Genomic DNA, 20,239 nt, shown 5'->3' with positions numbered 1-20,239 from the left:
TCTGTTTGGCTGGCACAGACCTTGGGCCAAAGAGTGCTCAGTCTGTGACATGAGGATTTTGCAGCAGAGACATCTCCTGAGGCCACCCAAGTTCTGGGTGCAGGGCAGCTTTATTTGAGCTGGGCTGGGTTCTCTTGCTTAATGGTGTGCAGCTGTGGGGATTTTGCAGTTACAGCTAAGTGCTGTTTTTCCCCACTTGTTCTCTGACTGCACACTTTGTACATTCCCGTGACCCAAAGTATATATGATTTAAGCCATCTCTGTTTTTTTAATTTTTTTTTTCTTCTGAATTACATTGCTGTTAAACAGTCTGTTCACTTTGTTTCTTGTAATCTGAACGGGACCCTTGGTAAAAGTGGAAGTTTATTTTTATCTGATTTGTTAGCAAATGCAGATTTTATAGCACAACCTGATTGTGTTTTGAATAGTCATATGCTTTAAAAAATTCTGGAGGGTGTTGTCTTTGTATTTTTTTTAAGCAGTACTATCTGTATTTGATCTTGTGGTGTAACTGAGGAGGAATTTTGCTGCAAGTGAAAGGCTTTTCAGCATTTTTCTCTGCACTTCTGAACCCACCACTGCTGACAATACAGAACAGCACAGTGTGGTAGAGCTGAAGTTCCTCGGCAAGAATAGGCTACATAATGTCATTGCAAATGATAAACTGCAGACAGAGTGAGCTCAAAGCATTTCACATTTGAGGTTTTAGAAACTGTAGTGCTGATTTTCCGTGTTTAAGTTGTTCTGAGAGATTTGCTGAACTTACAGAGGAAGTGCAGACTGGAGAAGGAGTACAGTTTTGGTAGCTGAGACAGGGAACTGAGACTCAAATTGGTTTATTCCTTGGTTTACTGTGGACTTTTGGAACATCATTAATCTCTTCATGCTGGAGTTTCTCACCTGTAAACTGGAGCAGTAATTCATCCTTATTTCAATGCATGGCCTGTTTTAGACTGCCCAGTCTCTGCAGCCTGCATTGTCTTGGTCTATGCTTTGAGAGCTTTTGATACAATAGTGTTCTGATTTCCCCCTTATTTAGCTAACTTTGACTTTCATGACTATTTAATTCATTTTCATTACAAATATACTGTGTTCTGTATATCCTGCTGCAATAATTGTGCTGCAGCTTGGGGGCTCTTCAATGCAAGAGCAATCTTTAGCTCTGTGGTCAGTGCAAACCAAGGAGGGGGCAATTGATTTGTTTGATGAATCCTAATTTCCACTTTCCCACCTTTTATTTACAGGAGGAGTTACAATGCAATCTTAGTCAGTTTTCTGCGTCTCTTAAATCCTACGAAAATTCTCAAAATTCTTCAGAGACAAATCTTAATAAAAGAACCAAAAGCATTTACACTCCACTAGAACTCCAGTTCATAGAAATGAAGAAAAAGTATAAAGACGCTGTTTTGTGTGTGGAATGTGGATACAAATACCGGTTCTTTGGACAAGATGCAGAGGTAATTTTTTCCAAGATTAAGGAAAGATACTTGGATTATGCTGGTGTCATCCTAGGCCCGTGGCCAGTTCTGGAAGGGAGACTTCTTTGGGGGCATAAGGGGGTGTTGTGTTTTGTTTTGTTACTTGAAATCAGGATGAAAAATCTCTGTGTGCTGAAATTCAAGATTATCCATTATGCACACTTTTTTTTTTTTTTTGTCAAAATGGCATTTATTGTTTTGTAATCACATGGTCGTGCTTGCTGTCTTGTATATTGAGAATTTAAGGTGAGTTCCCAGTCAAGAGTTTTGTCAGAGTTAAAGTTGAAAAACTTTCAGAGGTGAATTGTATATCATGGCTCAGAACTCTACTATAATATATATATATAAAAAATACAGAACTGTAATGTATGACATTAGGAATCTTTCAGATTGAGAGGCAGTGGAGCCCTTTGTGGTGTTGGAAAAGATGAATATAGCAGGTATAGCCTGGGTGCAGAGAGTATCCTGAATGCATGCCTGGATGTGGCACCTACACATGGCCGATCTGTAGGAACTGGAAAGGACTGTATAACGAACATAATGTTAAAGTGGTGGTTTGTAAAAATGTTTCAGAATGTTATTTTCTTGTGATCTGTCCCAAAGTCGTTGCTACCAACCTTTGTTCGGTGCTATTTTCACACTTGAGACCAGTGAGAAATGTTGCTTGGTTACTGGGAATTCATTTTCCCCATCATATTTGCGCAGTGTAATTTGTCTGCTCATTTGCTGGTGTACTTACAGCCCAGAAATAGAAACATGCAGTTCAGACAGACCGGTCAGTGTTTGCCTGCAGGTCCTGCCTAGCACCCCATTCTCTGCTCAGTGAGCACCTGGGGCAAGAAGACCATACAAATCACACATGATAATGTCACATTTTAGTTAGTGTTGTTACTCTTTTTTATTAAGTATTTAGTTTCCACTGCTGTTCAATATTGATTTTTCAGTATTTTAGTTGATTGGCCAGGTTAATCCCATCTTTATGACCACAAACTAAATGCCTCGATTCCTGCTGCGTTTCTAGTGGCGTGAAAATCGTTTGACCTTTTGCTGATCTGTGTTTCAGACCCTGTGTGTGCAGTGTGGGTGGTTTACCTCACAGCGGTAAAGATCAAGGTGCAGCCTTAAAACCTGACACCTGCAGCCTTTGGTAGTGAATCCCCTGTTTATGGCAATGCTGGGACAGGGAGGTGGAGGGGCCCCTCCAGGCTTTCTCCTGGAATGTTTTCCCTTTGTCACCAAGCTTTTAATTGTAGTTGTGCATCACTGTTGTCATAGAGATAAGCTCCTTACCTTCTTGGATTACTTTTTGACCCTTTGGCTGACTCTTGTTGCAGATTGCAGCTAAGGAGCTGAACATTTACTGTCACCTGGACCACAACTTCATGACTGCCAGCATCCCCAGCCACCGGCTCTTCGTCCACGTGCGCCGCCTCGTAGCCAAGGGACACAAGGTTACCCCTGACTCCTGCTAATTGAGTACAGACCAGCCCTGAGAGAACTTGCACTGCTTGTACCAGCCCCTGGTTTCAGCTGAGAAGTGGGCAGCTCGTTATCCCTGGTTCCTGCAGTAGAAATGGCCAACTTCCCTTTGTTTCAGTGTCTCTGTGCTGGGGGTGTCATGAGCCATTAGCAGATTCAGAGAAGTATCTTCGTTTTTTCAGGAACAGTTCCAGAACAATTACTTTTCTCAGTGTTTTTGTATCAAGGTTTTGCATTTAATAAGGAGAAGTGTACATATTCTCTGTTTTATTATTCCTCACATCCTTGTTTTTCTTATCCCAGCCCACTGTTTTTTTCTCTGTTCCTTCCTGTTTTGTATCCCTGTAATTCTGTGGCTTTCTGGTGATAGCGTCTTTTTCTGCTTCCATTTCTAAGAAAAGGACTTGTTGATTCTAAATTGGATGCAAGCAACCCTTCTCTAATAAGCAGTGATGTCCAGCTAAATTGTTTCAAAATAGGATGAGAAGCACAGGTACAGATGTTGAGAGGGCAGTCAGCAGTAGGAAAAGGGTCAGGAAAAGCACTGCCTTATAATCTCATTAGTAGGATTGATGTGAGAGCCCTTTCTGTTGATCATCTATTCCAGCTTGAATTATGCATTTGTTGTTTGCACATCTTAAAAGATTACCAGATATATAGAATAATAAAAATAATAATTCATTGCCAGAGATCTAACTTTGTTTCTTGTTTGTCTGCCTGTAGGTTGGAGTAATAAAACAAATGGAAACTGCAGCACTGAAAGCTGCTGGAGAAAATAAAAGCTCTCTCTTCAGCCGTAAGCTGACTGCCCTCTACACTAAGTCTACACTTATTGGAGAAGATATCCTTTTCAAATAAACTTGGTTTCAGACTAACCTTTGGGAGGCCTTGATTCTGGTGTTATCACCAGGATGGAACATGGGCAGCTAGTGGCTGACATAAGAGTGGCAGCAGGAAATAAAGTTCCTTTAATTTTATGTTGTGGTAAAACATCTTGCTGTCTTTAGAAACAGTTCAGTCTCCTCAGGGCTGTAGGTTTGTTGTGTTTACTGTAGTTGCTTTCTGAAGTCATGGAGTGGACTTACCAAATCTGCAGTGTCCTGCAGGTCTTGCCTAAAAAATGTTAAAATAACAGAGAAACAGCTTTTAACCAATGAATTTAATTTCTTTTCTTCAGTTTTTTGTTTTGCTCTATCTGGTCTTGTCTACCTCCTGTTTTTAATTTCATTTCTCAAACAAAGTTAGTAGATACCAGGAACTAAAAAGATTGTTAGATTAATGTCTGAGAGTACAAGACTTAGGTCTGGAAAGACCTGTGAACAGTCCACCCAAATCTGTGTAGTATTTTTTTGAACGTTTGTTACATGTGAACCCTTTGTTGAAGCTGGATGATTCTGTAGATGTTGAAGAGGTAACAGCAGATGTCCCCGATAGCTACCTCCTCTGCATCTGTGAAAATGGGGACCACCTGAAGGACAGGAAGAAAGGTGACATTGTTACAGGCATTATGGTAAGTTAGTTTCTCAGCAGTCAGTGTTTTAGGGTCTGCCTGGGGTTGTTTTGTTGTGCATTTTGTTTTTTTTCCTGGGGAGGTGGGTGGCTACCTTGTTAAATTCATGAATGTTCTCTTTCAGATTTTATTTTGCGGGGGAGTAGGAATTGATTTTTTTTTTTTTTTTTTGTAAAAAGAGGCACTTTAGGTAAGATATCTGTGTGTGAACTGTGATGGCTTTATATTTGAAAACTTCAGAAAAGGTATGGAGTGGACAGTTGAACATTTATCAAACTGGTTTTGCTCCTGTCTCACTTGAAAACATATTAGTATTTTAACAAAATACATTAGGGCAATAATTTGTTCAGATGCTTTACAAATTTCAATGTTTAAACATTTTTAGTGTCAATATTTTAAAGCTTGTGAGCATTTCTTTCCTCTACAAAATACCATTCTTTAGAGGAAGAGACTTTAGAGTTGCACTTCAGATTTGTATTGGTGAAGATTAAACCCAGTCCTGTTTAACCAGCAAAACACACAGCAAATCCCAGTCAGCTGGTAATGAATTAATTAAAAAGTGTCTTGATTGTGTCTCTGAATGTCATACTGCTGCTGGGAGAGAACAACAGAAGCAAGTGTTCAAATTCCAGTTCGAATTAAATGTGCATTTCATGGACTCAGTTAGTAGATTTGTCTGGTATTAAAGCTTGAACAGTGATGGACTGCTAACAACAAAAGCACATTTACATTTGTAAGGTATTGTTGCCACTTCCCAAGACAAAGTTGTGTTGGTGTTTTGAGGTTATTGTTGTGTTATGGGTTTGTAAAAAAGCACATTCAGGTTTTTGGATCTGCCGCTTTCACTGTGTGTGTGAGTGCTGTATAATTTTACACCATGGATTTTCTTTCTGGTTAAGAGTTTGAGCCACTGCAGCAGTCCCTGAAAATGTGAATATCCAGTGGATATGTGTGTGTACGTTTTTGTTTGGCAGGCGATCCAGCCAACTACAGGAGAAGTGGTTTTTGACAGTTTTCGGGACGGAGCTGCCCGCTCGGAGCTGGAGAGTCGGGTTCTGCGCCTGCAGCCAGTTGAGATAATTCTTCCATCTAGGCTGTCAGATCCATCTGAAAAGCTCATCCACAGTATAACCTCCATGAGGTGAGTTCTGTGGGGTTCTCTTTCCCAGAGCCAGCGGTGGAGCCGAGATCCAGGAGCAGGCATGGATCTGTAGTTCTGTCATGGCCCTTTCCAGAGTGGCTGCAGTTTGCTGCTGGGGTCAGAACTTCCCAAATCCCTCACAGTTCTGGGCACTTGCTCCTAAGTTGTGTTTAGACTGGAGTTCATGGCTTCTGACTCTGGCCTGTGAGAGATTTGTGCACTTAAACATTGTCTTTGTCATGGTCCTGCCACCACGCTCCTGATCACGGGATCTGCTGGAATAATTTCCAAGCTCAGTCACTTACCTTTCAGATCTAAAAGAGGTGCTATGTGGCTTTTTTTCCCTGCTTGCCATAGTTTTGAGGTCTCTAAAAGACATGAGACTTCCTTTTCTGTTAATGTAGGTAGGAGTAGAAAACCTTTGCAACTGGTATTTGGTCCTGTTTGTCCTTTTACACCATCTTAGACTGGGGTACAGACCTGGAGGTATTGTGACTGATCATCTCTTTGTTTTGAGTTCTCTTGGCATGTTTCTGGAGGAAATTTGTTGCCTGTTTTCTGTATCACTTTTTCTGTGCAGTAAAGCCAGAGCAGGATGTAACTTTTAGGGTGATAGGTGAAAGATGAAGCAGTGTTCTGAACAGTGGGGATGAAATCTTGCAGATGCAATTTTTTGGAGGAAATTTCAGTTTTCCACTTTTTTGTTTTTAACCATGCAGTTTGGGGCTGTAGAGAACTCGTTTAGAGCTTGGCATTTCAGTTTTGAATGAAATAGTCATTCTGGTGTGAATTTGGGAGAGTGGTTGTGATTTTTTTTCCTTTTTCTTTGTGTTTTTTTGGTTGTGCACAGTAGAGAATGTTAATGAGTGACTTCTCATTTTTATGAAGACAAAAAATGCTACCCATTAGCCGATTTTGTGAACAGGGATTAGTTTGTAGTTTTTTCACCTTTCTGGTAATTTGCTAGGCAGCTTTCCAGCCCAAGTGCCCTTAATTACATGAGAGTGACAAAAATAGAGCACATTATTGCCATACACCTCAGTAGCCTTATTTTAAAAACAATTCTTCATGGATTTTTTCTCGTACCAGAGATTAAACCACTAGAGGGCCCTGAAGTATTTCATAGTAATTTAAGTGATTTCAATATGCTGCTTTCTTGTGCTTTTAATTAGGTTTGTTTTTGTACAGCAGTTAATTTATTTTAATGCATACTGAGATGTCTGTAGTATTCAGGTTTGGTTATTGGCCCAGTATCTGGTGATCTCATCTTTGAGCAGCTTTTTTTCTAAAACCTGTTGTTGAGAATCTTCCATGAGCTGTAAAAAGTTTAATTTCCATCATTTCTTAAAGAACTTTTTAACTAAAACAGTGGGAGCCAGCTCTTGTGGTTCAAGAAGGGTCTTCATCTCTTTGTGTGTTAGGGATGCAGCAGAAAAACACTGGGATGATGAAAACAGGGTAGAGATGGGAGAGAAAAGTAGTCCCAGGTGACTAGAGGATGGGAAAGAAGAGAAGAGAAAAGGAGGAGAGGAGAGGAGAGGAGAGGAGAGGAGAGGAGAGGAGAGGAGAGGAGAGGAGAGGAGAGGAGAGGAGAGGAGAGGAGAGGAGAGGAGAGGAGAGGAGAGGAGAGAAGAGAAGAGAAGAGAAGAGAAGAGAAGAGAAGAGAAGAGAAGAGAAGAGAAGAGAAGAGAAGAGAAGAGAAGAGAAGAGAAGAGAAGAGAAGAGAAGAGAAGAGAAGAGAAGAGAAGAGAAGAGAAGAGAAGAGAAGAGAGAAAACAGAAGAGAGGAGAAGAGAGGAGAGAAGAGAAGAGAGGAGAGAGAAGAGAAGAGAGAAGAGAAGAGAGAAGAGAAAAGAGAAAAGAGAAGAGAAGAGAGGAGAGAAGAGAGAAGAGAAGAGAGAAGAGAAGAGAGAAGAGAGAAGAGAGAAGAGAAGAGAGAAGAGAGAAGAGAAGAGAGAAGAGAGAAGAGAAGAGAAGAGAGAAGAGAAGAGAAGAGAAGAGAAGAGAAGAGAAGAGAAGAGAAGAGAAGAGAAGAGAAGAGAAGAGAAGAGAAGAGAAGAGAAGAGAAGAGAAGAGAAGAGAAGAGAAGAGAAGAGAAGAGAAGAGAGAGGAGAAGAGAAGAGAAAAGAGAAGAGAAAAGAGAAGAGAAGAGAAGAGAAGAGAAGAGAAGAGAAGAGAAGAGAAGAGAAGAGAAGAGAAGAGAAGAGAAGAGAAGAGAAGAGAAGAGAAGAGAGGAGAAGAGAAGAGAAAAGAGAAGAGAAGAGAAGAGAAGAGAAGAGAAGAGAAGAGAAGAGAAGAGAAGAGAAGAGAAGAGAAGAGAAGAGAAGAGAAGAGAAGAGAGAAGAGAGGAGAACAGAGGAGAGAAGATAAGAGAGGAGAGGAGAGAAGAGAAGGGAAGAGAAAAGGGAAGAGAAGAGAAAAGGGAAGAGGAGAGAAGAGAAAAGGGAAGAGAAGAGAAAAGAGAAGAGAAGAGAAGAGAAAAGGGAAGAGGAGAGAAGAGAAGGGAAGAGAAAAGGGAAGAGAAGAGAGAAGAGAAGAGAAAAGGGAAGAGGAGAGAAGAGAAAAGGGAAGAGAAGAGAAGAGAAGAGAAAAGGGAAGAGAAGAGAAAAGGGAAGAGAAGAGGGAAGAGAAAAGGGAAGAGAAAAGAAGAGAAATGGGAAGAGAAGAGGAGAGAAAAAGGAAGAGAAGAGAAAGAGAAAAAAGATAAGAGAAGTCTTTCTACTCTTCCAGTGTCGTGTAGAAGTTGCAGGAGATTTGGTGCTGGATGTTGTGTACTAGAGCTTGGCACTGAGTGAGCAAGGTGATGTGGCCAGCACAAAGACTGTGCTTATAGTTACCAAAAGAATGAAATAAAATATTTAGCTAAGGTAAAGCACTGTAGCTTTGTGAGAGCAGCCCTAGGTTGGTTCAGTGCCCCTTTACACTGACAAGAGTCAAAACTCTCTGTGCTTCCCTTCAATTTCTGTGAGGGTTTTTTTTTTATTCTTTGCTTTCCTAGGGTGGATTTAATGACTAGAAAATACAATTCAAGCACACTAAGCTGGGGGCCAGTGAAGAGCCTTCCCTCAAAAGCAAAGCTTATTTTAAAAATAGGTTACAAAAAGTGGTTCAAGACAGATTGTTCTGGTGAGTACTGTGCTGTTCCCAAACTGTTAGTAACATCTGTTTGCAAGTGCTGACCTGCCTGGAGCAAAATCCTGTCATGGTTTTAATTTCCTTCTTTCTAGAAAGCAGAGAAAAAGTCTTGCCTTCAGAAAATACTTTCATTTTTTTTCCTAGGAACACAGTGTTTTTTGTACTCCAAGTTCTTTCTAGTCAAGGGTCAGCACCCACCCTCCTTAACATGTTGGCTGCTTTAAAACCTAGCCTGTATTGGTCTCCTGACATTGTCTTTGAGGCTCCTTTGGGATATTTTTGCTCCTCTCATGTTGCCCCGTCCTTGTTTTGTTGAAAAATTCAGTGCATTTTCAGCGTGCTCCATTCTTCCTCTTTTTTCCATTTGCCCATTTTTGCAGTGTTTCATTCTGTAGCATTCCTGGACACTGTGGAAACACGCTGCTCACAAGTAGCTTTAACCCACAGCGTTTCCCCCAGGTCTGCACTGTTTGGTTTAGGCTGCAGGTGGTCTGCAGCTTGTTGCCTGTGATAACCCCAAGGTTCTGAATATGGGGTTCAGGTTTCTGCTCTCTCCTGGGTGCTGCAGTAGCCTTTGGCTTGGAGTTGGTTCCCTGGAATTCCCCTCTCTTTCAGACCCATTGAGAACTAAACCTCATCCTCCCTCTCCAGGCATGGTGGAATCCCTCGAGTAGCTGAACCTCCTCCATCATCTTCAACACAAGCCTTTTTAATTTGTGTTTCAGGACCTCTGCAAATATAATTTCAAGCTCTTTCTGCTAAGGGCAGTGCTAATGGCTCTCTGGTCGAGCAGTGGCCTCTGCTTTTAACTGTATTGGGTGAGGTCTCTGCAGGTTTGTTCCTCTCCAGTTTCTGTCATGGTCTCTTAGAGCGAGCTGTAGTGGATTTATTATGTTTGGTCAATGGTGCTGTTCAGTGCTAATTGCTCTCATGGACAGAGTTATGGATTTATGTCATCAATCAAGTAGAAACTCAGCTGGAATGAACTCTTGACTTGTTACTGTGTACAAAATGCTTTTAATTTTGTGGTCTTTATATGTGACTGCTGGTTGTTCAGATCAGAGGATGCATTCATGTACTTAACACTGAGGTTTTTTTGGGGTTTTTTTGTGAAGGGCATGTCCATTTATTTACATAGCTCAGCTCCTGAGGTTTGTAGGTCAGCAAGGACAGGAAAGGTTTGTAGTGGCAAAAACAAGACCCCAAAGGGATACAGTGAGAGTAAACAGCACTGTACATTAAGTGGTGGAACAGAGGAGTGGAGAGTGTCTAAAGGGCTGGTGATCATAAAAAGCAGTGGTTTCATGGTTTGTATGGCTTGTTATGTTCCCATGGATTTTTAAGTGAAAGGCAAGCTGTGACAACCATCTTGAGAATGTTTCGTGTCAATGGAAGCTGCAAGCAGTTAAATTTGCAGCAGGGAAGGAAAAAAGCAACTGAAGTGCAAAACCAGCATGTGAACAGTTTTCTGCAAATACAAACCCCAAAATCATCAGTGAACAGATATTTACTAACCAGAGAGGTGTTTGCACTGCTGAGAGTCCAGCCCATGGTCTGTGCTGCCAGCTGCTTGACGTGGTCATGTCAGAGCTCTCTCCTTTTGAATGAACAGGGCAAAAAATTCCACCACAGTGTTCTCACCTCTTGCAGTGGCCTGGAAGAGTTGCTGGATGGTGTTTTTTGGCAGTTTGATCCTGTCTCAGTCAGGACATGCTGCTGTTCTCATTCATTATTTCCCGTGGCATTGCAGGCGAGGGAAGCGTGGGGCTTGCATCTTGTTTGACAAATTCCTCAAGAGTTTAAGTGTATTTTTTCACCACACCTGCCTGACTGCCCCTCACAGTTTGGGATGTTCTCCAGGTGGAATTACTGTCCCCCCATGCACATGGAGTGGAGTTGTTGCTGCAGGGACATGAAGAGGCAGTTGCAAAGCCCTGTGTCCAAATGCAGAATGCAGTTCACTGTCCTTACCCTGGATGATAAATTAGATTAAAAATGTTAGCACTGCTTTTTACAGCCACAGCTGGCCTTTGCAGGCCTTGCCTTGCCCAGCCCCTTGTGTTTTTGTGAACTTCCCCCCAGGCCAAAGCTCACACCTGGCTCAAAGGTGCATTATCTCTCACATGGCTGCAAAGCATGGAAAACGTGTGTTCAGCAGCTGCATTTGTGACATTATTGTGCTGATTAGTAGTATTCATGGGTGTGGACTTTTTTTCCTCCTCTCCTTTTGAGGTAGAAATTATTAAATGAAGAACAATTAACTCTTGAGCCTTGATGCTTGTTGAGTTTCTTGGTATCAAGAAGTTAACTTTTACATAGGGAAAAAACCCTTACCTTATAAACAGAAGCAGGAAAAATAAAACTTTAAAGCCTTTGTTAGCTTAGCTTAGCATGTTTGGGCAACTGTTTGATTTATTATTACAGGACAGATCAGAAACTGTAGGAGGTGACAAGTAAATTGTGGTACTTTTTTTTGTCCCCTTGGGTTGTTTCTTGTTTTTTGTTTCAGTATATATTCATATGATGTGATTTTTCACATATTCAAATGAAGAATGAGTCTTAAGCTCTTAAAACTGGCGTGCAAGTTTAAATCTTTTTTAGCAGTCTATGAGTGTTGGCATATTTGTTGAAGTCCTAGTGTTTTGTTTTAACAAGGACTGCTTTTTCATAATTTATTCAGCTTTGAAGCTGACTTGGGACATAACTCCTTCCCTGTGAAACAGTGCCATTGAGAATACCTTGGATGTATAAACTTCTCAAACATTACTTCTTCCCCCGTTTCCTCATTGTTAGGAGTTAGAAATTGCCAGGGGTTAGAAATTCAGCAGTTTTAATCCAAGCACTGATGTCAATGAGACAGTGTGGGAGAGAGGAAGGCTGAGGCTGTCTGCATGTTTGACATGCAGGTAGCAGTGATGGGGAGTGAGGAGAGTAAAGCTCTTGTAGTCCTGGTTCTCAGCCCCTCCTGAGCTGGGCAAGAGAGAAAGGCCATGAATTTATTTATTTTTAATAAACCCAGAATGTAATGGTTTTCCTAATTTTGAAGAGAATGAAACTGAAGTGGGTTTTTAAGTGCCATCAATCTGCTGAACTGCAGAAATGAACAAGATTTATCTTTTGGGCTGCCTGTAGCAGTTTAATTCTGTGCTTGACTGAGAACGTTTGTCTCTTTTAACAGATGTTCTTTCCTATGTATGCAGAGGTAAGAGGCTTTTGGAAAATTAGACTCCTGAGCAGTGTGCTTTAGGCATAGACTCTTCCTCTGGGAATTTGGAATAGTACAAATGACTGTTAGATGTTCCAAATTCATGTGAATATTTTCTGGGTTCTCAGTAGAGAATTTGGAATCCCTACTATTGTAATTAACTCAATATTGCTTAGCAGCACAGTATTTTTGAAAGCAAAAAGATTTTGTGTAAAACACTTGCCTTCAGCTTATGTGAAAGCCTTTCTACAGAGGCAGATAGAGGTACCTAAGAACATTTCCTAGCAAAGATATTTGAGAGTGTGTTCCTGTTTTTTGTTGTGCCCGTCTGGCTGGCTTTTGTCAGGTGGAAGATAACTGTTTGCCCCTCCATCCCCCCTGCCCTGGTGTTTTACAGCTGTGCTCCTGCTTTCTGGAGTCTTTGCCACCTCCTCCTGCCTCAGCCCTTCTGTTTATGTGTCTTGGGTGTCCCTGTCCCCACTCCCAGCCAGATTCCAGGCATTCCTGGCACTGTCCTGCTCCTGCAGCCCCCTCTGCAGAGATGAGGCTGGACCTTGGGGAGGGTGCAAGTGACACCCCTCCAACCTGCCTCATCTGTCACATGCCCTGGGCACTGCAGAGGTATGGAAAGGAAGGATAACTCTCCTGGACAGCTTCTGGACAGCCACCTGCCCTCTCACTGCATGCCTTCCATTGCCTTGTGGCTGTGCATCTTCCTTTTCATTGAACAGGTCTTGTCAGGCCTTGAGGAGGAACCAGGAGAGCACTGTGAAGAGCAAGTGGTGCTCATGTAATCATAGAAGCCTTTGGTTGGAAGGGGCTTTTATGGGTCATCCAGACCAGCCCCCTTGCTGCCTGTGGGTCAGAGCCTGTCCAGCCTGACCTTGAATGTCTCCAGGGATGGGGCACCCCCTCCTCCTGGGCGGCCTGTGCCAGGGCCTCACCACCCTCATGGTAAAATACTCCTTCCTCATATCCAGTCTGAATCGGCTCTCTCTGGGTTTAAAAGCATCACCCCTTGCCATGTCTCAGCAGACCTACTGGAAATTCTGTCCCCATCTGCCTTATGAGCACCCTGTAAGAATTGAAATGCCACCCTGAGCTCAGGCCAAAGCTTCTCCTGCCCAGGTGAGCAATGGCAGCTGTGCCAGCCTTTGCTGCCGGCAGAGCTGCTCCATCCCTCTGCCCGTGCTGGAGCCTCCTCTGGCCTGGCTGCAGCAGCTCCAGCTCCTTGCTGGGCTGGCCCAGGGCTGGGGCAGCTCTGCAGGTGGGCTCTGACTGAGGGGCAGAGGGGCAGAATCCCCCCTGCCCTGCTGCCCACGCTGGGCTGGGCCCAGCACGGGGCTCTGGGCTCCGGGCCCAGCACGGGGCTCTGGGCTCTGGGCTCTGGGCCCAGCACGGGGCTCTGGGCTCTGGGCCCAGCACGGGGCTCTGGGCTCTGGGCTCTGGGCCCAGCACGGGGCTCTGGGCTCTGGGCCCAGCACGGGGCTCTGGGCTCCGGGCCCAGCACGGGGCTCTGGGCCCAGCACGGGGCTCTGGGCTCTGGGCTCTGGGCTCCGGGCCCAGCACAGGGCTCTGGGCTCTGGGCCCAGCACGGGGCTCTGGGCTCTGGGCTCTGGGCCCAGCACGGGGCTCTGGGCTCTGGGCCCAGCACGGGGCTCGGGGCTCCGGGCCCAGCACGGGGCTCTGGGCTCTGGGCTCTGGGCCCAGCACGGGGCTCTGGGCTCCGGGCCCAGCACGGGGCTCTGGGCTCTGGGCCCAGCACGGGGCTCTGGGCTCCGGGCCCAGCACGGGGCTCTGGGCTCTGGGCTCTGGGCCCAGCACGGGGCTCTGGGCTCCGGGCCCAGCACGGGGCTCTGGGCTCTGGGCTCTGGGCCCAGCACGGGGCTCTGGGCTCCGGGCCCAGCACGGGGCTCTGGGCTCTGGGCTCCGGGCCCAGCACGGGGCTCTGGGCTCTGGGCCCAGCACAGGCTCTGGGCTCCGGGCCCAGCACGGGGCTCTGAGCTCCAGGCTCTGGGCCCAGCACGGGGCTCTGGGCTCTGGGCCCAGCACAGGCTCTGGGCTCTGGGCCCAGCACGGGGCTCTGAGCTCCAGGCTCTGGGCCCAGCACGGGGCTCTGGGCTCCGGGCCCAGCACGGGGCTCTGAGCTCCAGGCTCTGGGCCCAGCACAGGCTCTGGGCTCCGGGCCCAGCACGGGGCTCTGAGCTCCAGGCTCTGGGCCCAGCACGGGGCTCTGGGCCCAGCACAGGCTTTGGGGTCCCAGCCCTGCCCCACAGCACCTCCAGGGCTCCTCCAGGGCTGCTCCCTCTGCTCAGCCTGTGCTGGAGCCAGCCCAGACCTAGGGGCAGGTCACTGATGTCCACTGGGACTCAGCCTTTGACTGCTGCCTCTGGATGTGCACAACCAGCTGATTCCTGAACAGTCCATCCGTCAAACCCATTCCCAGGGCAGTGCTGCTTTTTTTTTTTTTTGTTGCTAGACAAACAAAACAAAAACCCCTAAAAACACCAGAAAACAAACTGCAACAACCAAAGAACCACACAAAGACCTCAAAACTAAAACCAAAGAAAAAAACCCACTAAAAACAAACAAACAAACAAAAAAACCAACCAAACAAACAAAAAAACACAAAAGAAAAACATACTCATTTGAGACAAAGGGAGCTAGGAAGAGGGGAAAAAGCCTTTAATTTAAGGGAAACAGTTGTGTAGCTGTCAGAAATCCTTACTTAGAGTATTTATTGATTTGTGAAGCTGTTTTAATTGTCTGAAACGATAGCACATGAATTTGCATCTTGGGGTGGAGAAGTTAAGCCTCACCATAAATCATCCTGTGTATATTGCCAATACAGTGCACTTGTTATTCCTGATGGCTTTCAGAAGAACCCAGCTTGGTTTGTCTGTGAAAGGTAACACTGGGATTGGTGTTTTGAGTTATCTAGGTGGAAATAGCATTCTGGGTGCGAGAAATTACACGTGGCCCAACTTTTGGACCCAGCCAGAGTCAGAGCACAGACCTGACGTGGCACCAGAATCTGAATGCCAGTGCCCTCGGGCTGCCTAAGCAAGGAGAGGCTTTCATAAATATCGTCAAATGCGCTTGTGATTAACTCCAATTAAGTTATGTTTTGGAATCTGCTGTTCAGTACTCAAAGCCATAATGTAATTTTTGAGCCATGGGAGAGGGGAAGCCATGCACTCTATCAATTAATCCTGTGGTATATAATTAGCACACTATCAGATATTATTAATTGCAGAGTAACACGTTTGGTTTTTAATGTACTGAGGAAAGGAGCCCCAGAGTGGAGTTTGAGCAGCAGCTCTGGAGTGCTGCTGGTGGGTTAAGGAGCTGTGTTCCCACAGCCCCTTTTGATCTGATCATGGCAGAAGTTTTTGTGGCATCATAGAGAGCTGCAGCAGGAAATGGAGACCCACAAACACCAAAAAACCTCTTTCTTTTAACATAACCCTTTCTTCTGCTTGTTTTTTAAAGAAAGACAACTTGTCCTGAGTGTGGCCACGTTGAGAGTGGTACATTTGGAGCTGTCTGTTGAGGGAGGATTCAGCAGGATATAAAGTCCCTCTGCTGCAGCCCAGGCACAGGAAGGATTTCAGAAACATGAAGGAATTAATGTGTATTAATAGGGATGTGTTTTCAGATACTTCTGGCTCGTCACTGACCATGAGCAGAATCTAGACCAGGGCCCTTCATGTCAGGCTGGGTGAAAGGAATTCTTGGGATTTTGTTGGGAACATTCTTTGTAGACAGATTATGCCAACATTTTCTTGTATTTTAAAACAACTACATACAACTTCAAGTTTAACACAACTTCTTGTAGTTTAGAAGACAGGTACTGAACAAAAAGAAGGCTGTGTGTCTTCTGAACATAAATTCATTATCTGACAAAAAAACTCAATTTCACTTAGTAGTTTTATCCCTCTACTCCCTCTAATATTGTAACCATTTAATTTGTTGGTAATAATAGAGGATTTATTACTCAGTTTCCTTAGGTCTTGAGTTACAAAATCTAATAAGTTGGAGTAAGTATCCATTGTCTGTAGAATTAAGATGCTATTTTTTTCTTCAATTTTTGACTTACTTGAAAAGCCCCAGGCAGAACAAAGACAAAAGTCTGCTACCTCTGTTTTCAGTTCACTTCTCCAGAGATGATGTGCAGCCTTGTGATACTCAAAACTGTATTTTGAGCTGAACCATTGCCGCCCCCAAAGTGTAAACATGAGATAAATTGAATTTCAATTTAGAGTTATTTCTTGGTTTTTTTTTCCTTAAAAGCATACCACTTGGCCCAAGCTGCTTTCACCTTCTTCCTTGAAATGTTTTTTTTTTTTGTTCCATTTGTAAAATAATTTAAGTGGCTTTTTGCAGTTGGCTCCTTAATGGTAAATCCTTGGAAACAAATAATACACAGTGCACAGCATGTGTTAAGTTACATGCTAAATTAACCCATGGGAAGATCTGCCTTGCTTTTTCTCTTGTATTAGCTTTTCACAGAACAGGAAATCAAGGTAAATAACAATTTCTGGTGAAAACATCCCACTCTTGGATTACAGGACTGTGGAATAAGACGAAAATATTTTATATAAGGAGTATAATTGTTAACACTCTACTTGTATTTATTCTGTTAGAGATGAGACTGTGTTTAAGCATCTTTGTACATCTCACAGGAAAGCCTGAAATGATTTGTTGAAAAATTAACAAGTTCAGTTCATCACATTTGATGGACTCTTAAATCAGCTTATCAAAGGAGACATTAATTACAAGTGTAATTGACCAGCCAGATGTATCCCGTTCTCTGTGCAGCAGCCTCTATTAAACCATTACAAAACATGCAAAGCTCTTTTATCTGAGGGAGATGAGAAGTTGCCTGTGCCAAATGCTGCTTTAGCAGAGGGATTTCCATGGTGTTTTTTGGGCTGAGGCTGGGCAGATCTTCCAGCATGGGCAGAGTGTTTTGTCCTGTGGTTTCACAGAGTTGGCTCCCAAGCTTGGACAGGGCTGTCCCCGGGTGCCAGGAGGGCTCCTGGACCCTTCCCACATTTCAGTTTCCCAACTGTTGGGAGTTTGGGAGCTGCAGAGCTCCCAAAACAGGGACTCTCTGGGGATGGAACCACCCTCACCTTGTGTCAAAACCACACTTCTCGTTGTGCAAGGCAGGTCAAGACCTAACTCAGCAGCTTCTTCCTTGTTTTAGAAACCAGAGTTTGGCCTTCCTGGCCGTGGGCACACAGCTCTCGGGGTTTGAAGCCTTATTTCAGCATTTGGCTGCCATTTGCAGGGCTCTTTTTTAAAAATTTAATTAGATGTATGAGAACCACATTTGTATTTGGGGTAGAATTATTAAAACCAGCATGCCATTAATGCACATTCCCAAAACCCTGAAGCTTCTTCTGGTTTTGGAGTGCAGAATGAAAGCAGTATTAATTGCCAACTTAACACATGTAACAATAACAGCTCCTGCTCTTTTATGTCTTCTGTTGCTTTCATTCAGATTACTTCTTAAGGAGTTTCTTTCTCACTTCAGACTGGGATTTACTGTTATATACACCTCCCTACTTGAATCTTAAAAGTTTTGTTCCAAGTGCTGCCATGGTTTGACAGCATTGAAGGAGAATAACTCCAGTAATTGCAAAGAAGGAAGGAGTGGGGCTAGAGCAGAACTTTGCCTATTGTGTTTATATTTGAAGGTGTCTTTGTGAGCTTGGAATTGGGAGTCTTTTTATTTTAATCATGGGTGGAGAGCTCAGATGGAGACTTTTCTGGAAGAAAATCAGAGATAATACAATTTTCCAGCCTCCTTTGGCTGTGAGGTCATTAGGGACAAGGCACTGAAGCATCATGCAGCTGGATCTTTCTTGGAAAAGTGTGAAAAGGCTTTGCAAGGTCCAGGCCATGTACAGAGGCAAATTTGGATTGGTTTTTGAAATGTCTTCAGAACAGTGGGTTTGATTTTTAGGATGGAGCTGTTTAATACTTGGGGTTTTTTATGGTCTCTGATGACGTCTGTAATTGCAAATGCTGACATCTGGAAGATCGTGTTGTGGCCTTAAAATTTTTATTTCTCTAGAGTAGAGGGTACTTGAATGTGCTAGTGTCCCAAATGCTGAGCCTCCAAATCGAGGAGAGAATAAAGGGAAGGACGAAGTAGTTACATAATCTATCATATCCTTTCATTTGGGGTTGGTTCAAGTGATTCTGTCAGTGGCGTGAGAGGAGAATGAAATGTGAGCCGTGAGTTACACATGCCAAAAACCAAAAAAAAAGAGGCTTTTTGCCACAGTGTGGTTGGATATTTGGCTTGAATGGTACGTCCTCCAGTTCCTTGCCCACTGATAAGGGAATAAGAACATATCTCTTACCTTGTAGGTGGGTGAAGTCCTCTACAAGAGCACATGCGTGGAAAATCCCTTTGTTTTCCACAGAGCATCCCCTGCTCAGAGCGCGGACCTTGGGCTCCTGAGGTGAGGAGCAAGCAGATCACCTGTGGTGTGAGCACGGAGCGGGCTTCAGGCCCGTCCCAGAGCCCCTCGGGGGGCTGTGTTAGCAGCGCATTAAATATTGTGTGCTCTCCTCCTTCCTGCGGCACAGAGGGGTCTGCAGGAGCAGTGGCCATGCAGCTGTGTTCCTGTGTTCCTGTTCTTACTTGTGCAGCTGGTCTACAGCTGGTTTATGACACACCTGATGACTTACAGAGTTTCTTAGAATATTTTCTTTTCTCCAGATCTTGGGGAAATTTGGCTTGCATGAGCTTTCTGGAGCTCCACGTTCCAACATGATCCGTGTCTTTGTCCACTCTGGGAAGCGCTCAAGGGAAGGAAGCTCCCAGCTTCACGGCATCACCTGTTGGAGTGTTTAGTTGGTGTTGTGGGGGAGAATGCAGAATGAAGAGAACGCTGCTCGGTTTTGTCCCTGCACCTCTCAGCAGAATCTGCCCCAGGCTTCCTGAATGCCCCCAGGGTGGTAGAAGATGCCCTCTTAACTTCCTGCATGCCAGATGAATTCAATTTCCTTAGTCTGTCCTCATTTGGCATAGGCTGTAGCCCCCTAATAATGGAATGCAATCACCATGCTGGTTTTCTTTTCCTCTGCAGCCTGGGTGAATGCAGGAATCCAGAATTTGCACATTCATATATAGATCAGGTACTTATTTTGAATATAGTTACTTATCAAAGACAATAATTCAGAATATCTGTGCAAAAATATCTGGATAAAATTATCAAAATCCTGAAGATATAGTTTCAATTTTTTATTATAACTTCTTAGAATAAAGAATTAAAAAGCAATTGCAGGTCTTCTGCTTGGGTGCCATTAATGTGTATACTTTCCTTCCATGTTTAAATTAAACTGAGGTATTATGGGCTAATTTTGATTTTACTTTTTCTGGTTAAGTTGGTCTGTAATCTTACATGATGCCTGAGTATTTATCACCAGGATTCAGTGGGGTGGATTTTTATCTTTTCTTGTTTTGTTTGGTTTTTTGTGAGTTTTGTTTGGGTTTTTTTGTTGCCTTTTTTTTTTTTTTTTCTTTTTTGGGGTTTTTTTGTTTGGGTTTTATTTCCTTTGGTGGTTTTTTTTTTGGTGGTTTTTTTATTTGGTGGTTTTATTGTTTAGGTTTTTTTTTTTGTTGTTGTTCTTTGGTTTGGTTTGTGGGGTTTTTTTGGTGAGTTTTTTGTGGGTTTTTTTTGTTGTTGTGTGGTTTTTTTGTTTGTTTTTTTTGGGTTTTTTTGGGTTTTTTTTAGGTTTTTGATGTTTTTGTCTCTTTCTGTGGCCTTTTAGCTGTTCCATCCCCAGAGCACAGCCATCTGCTCCCTGGCCTCCCCCTCCTGCAGGCCATCCCTGCATGTCCTGTCCCCCTGCAGGACAGCTCTGTGCCAGTGCCTGTGTTTTTATCACAGAAGGTTCTGAGCCTCTCTCTCAGGGCGCACAAACCAGGGGCTCTGTGTGCCTGCAGCCCAAAGCGAGGTGTGAAGAGCCTCAGCAGCACCCTGGATCCCCTCCTGGGTATGAACCTAAATCCCCTGAACTGACATCATTTCATTGCAGTGATGGGTGGAAGATCCAGGTGTGGCCTTGCTGCTTGCAGAGGCAGCGTGCTTTCTCACTGAGGTCTGTGTTGGATGTTCAGTGCTCCTTGTAAATTTCCATGGCAGTTCTTGTGATTAAAGAACAGGAATTATGTTTCTGACAGTTCTTGGCAGGTAGAGTAGTGGCAGCAGTGTGGGAGGTTAGCTCAGAGTGATTTAAAACAGAGACATGAATGGACCCTGTCTGTCA

General features: G+C 43.9%; 1 protein-coding gene across 1 annotated transcript in view; it reads left to right on the top strand.

The window, feature by feature from the left end:
* The window catches only part of MSH3 (mutS homolog 3), a 96,951-nt gene that overhangs the window by 4,253 nt on the left and 72,459 nt on the right, over window positions 1-20,239 (top strand). The window contains exons 4-8 of the mRNA XM_036403646.1: window positions 1,245-1,457; window positions 2,813-2,929; window positions 3,681-3,798; window positions 4,322-4,467; window positions 5,442-5,608. Of these exons, the coding sequence (XP_036259539.1) occupies window positions 1,245-1,457; window positions 2,813-2,929; window positions 3,681-3,798; window positions 4,322-4,467; window positions 5,442-5,608 (761 nt within the window). The remainder of the gene's footprint in view (window positions 1-1,244; window positions 1,458-2,812; window positions 2,930-3,680; window positions 3,799-4,321; window positions 4,468-5,441; window positions 5,609-20,239) is intronic.

The sequence above is a fragment of the Molothrus ater genome, chromosome Z (assembly GCF_012460135.2).
Source record: "Molothrus ater isolate BHLD 08-10-18 breed brown headed cowbird chromosome Z, BPBGC_Mater_1.1, whole genome shotgun sequence".
Taxonomy (NCBI): domain Eukaryota; kingdom Metazoa; phylum Chordata; class Aves; order Passeriformes; family Icteridae; genus Molothrus; species Molothrus ater.
This window is presented reverse-complemented; position numbering and strand designations above follow the sequence as displayed.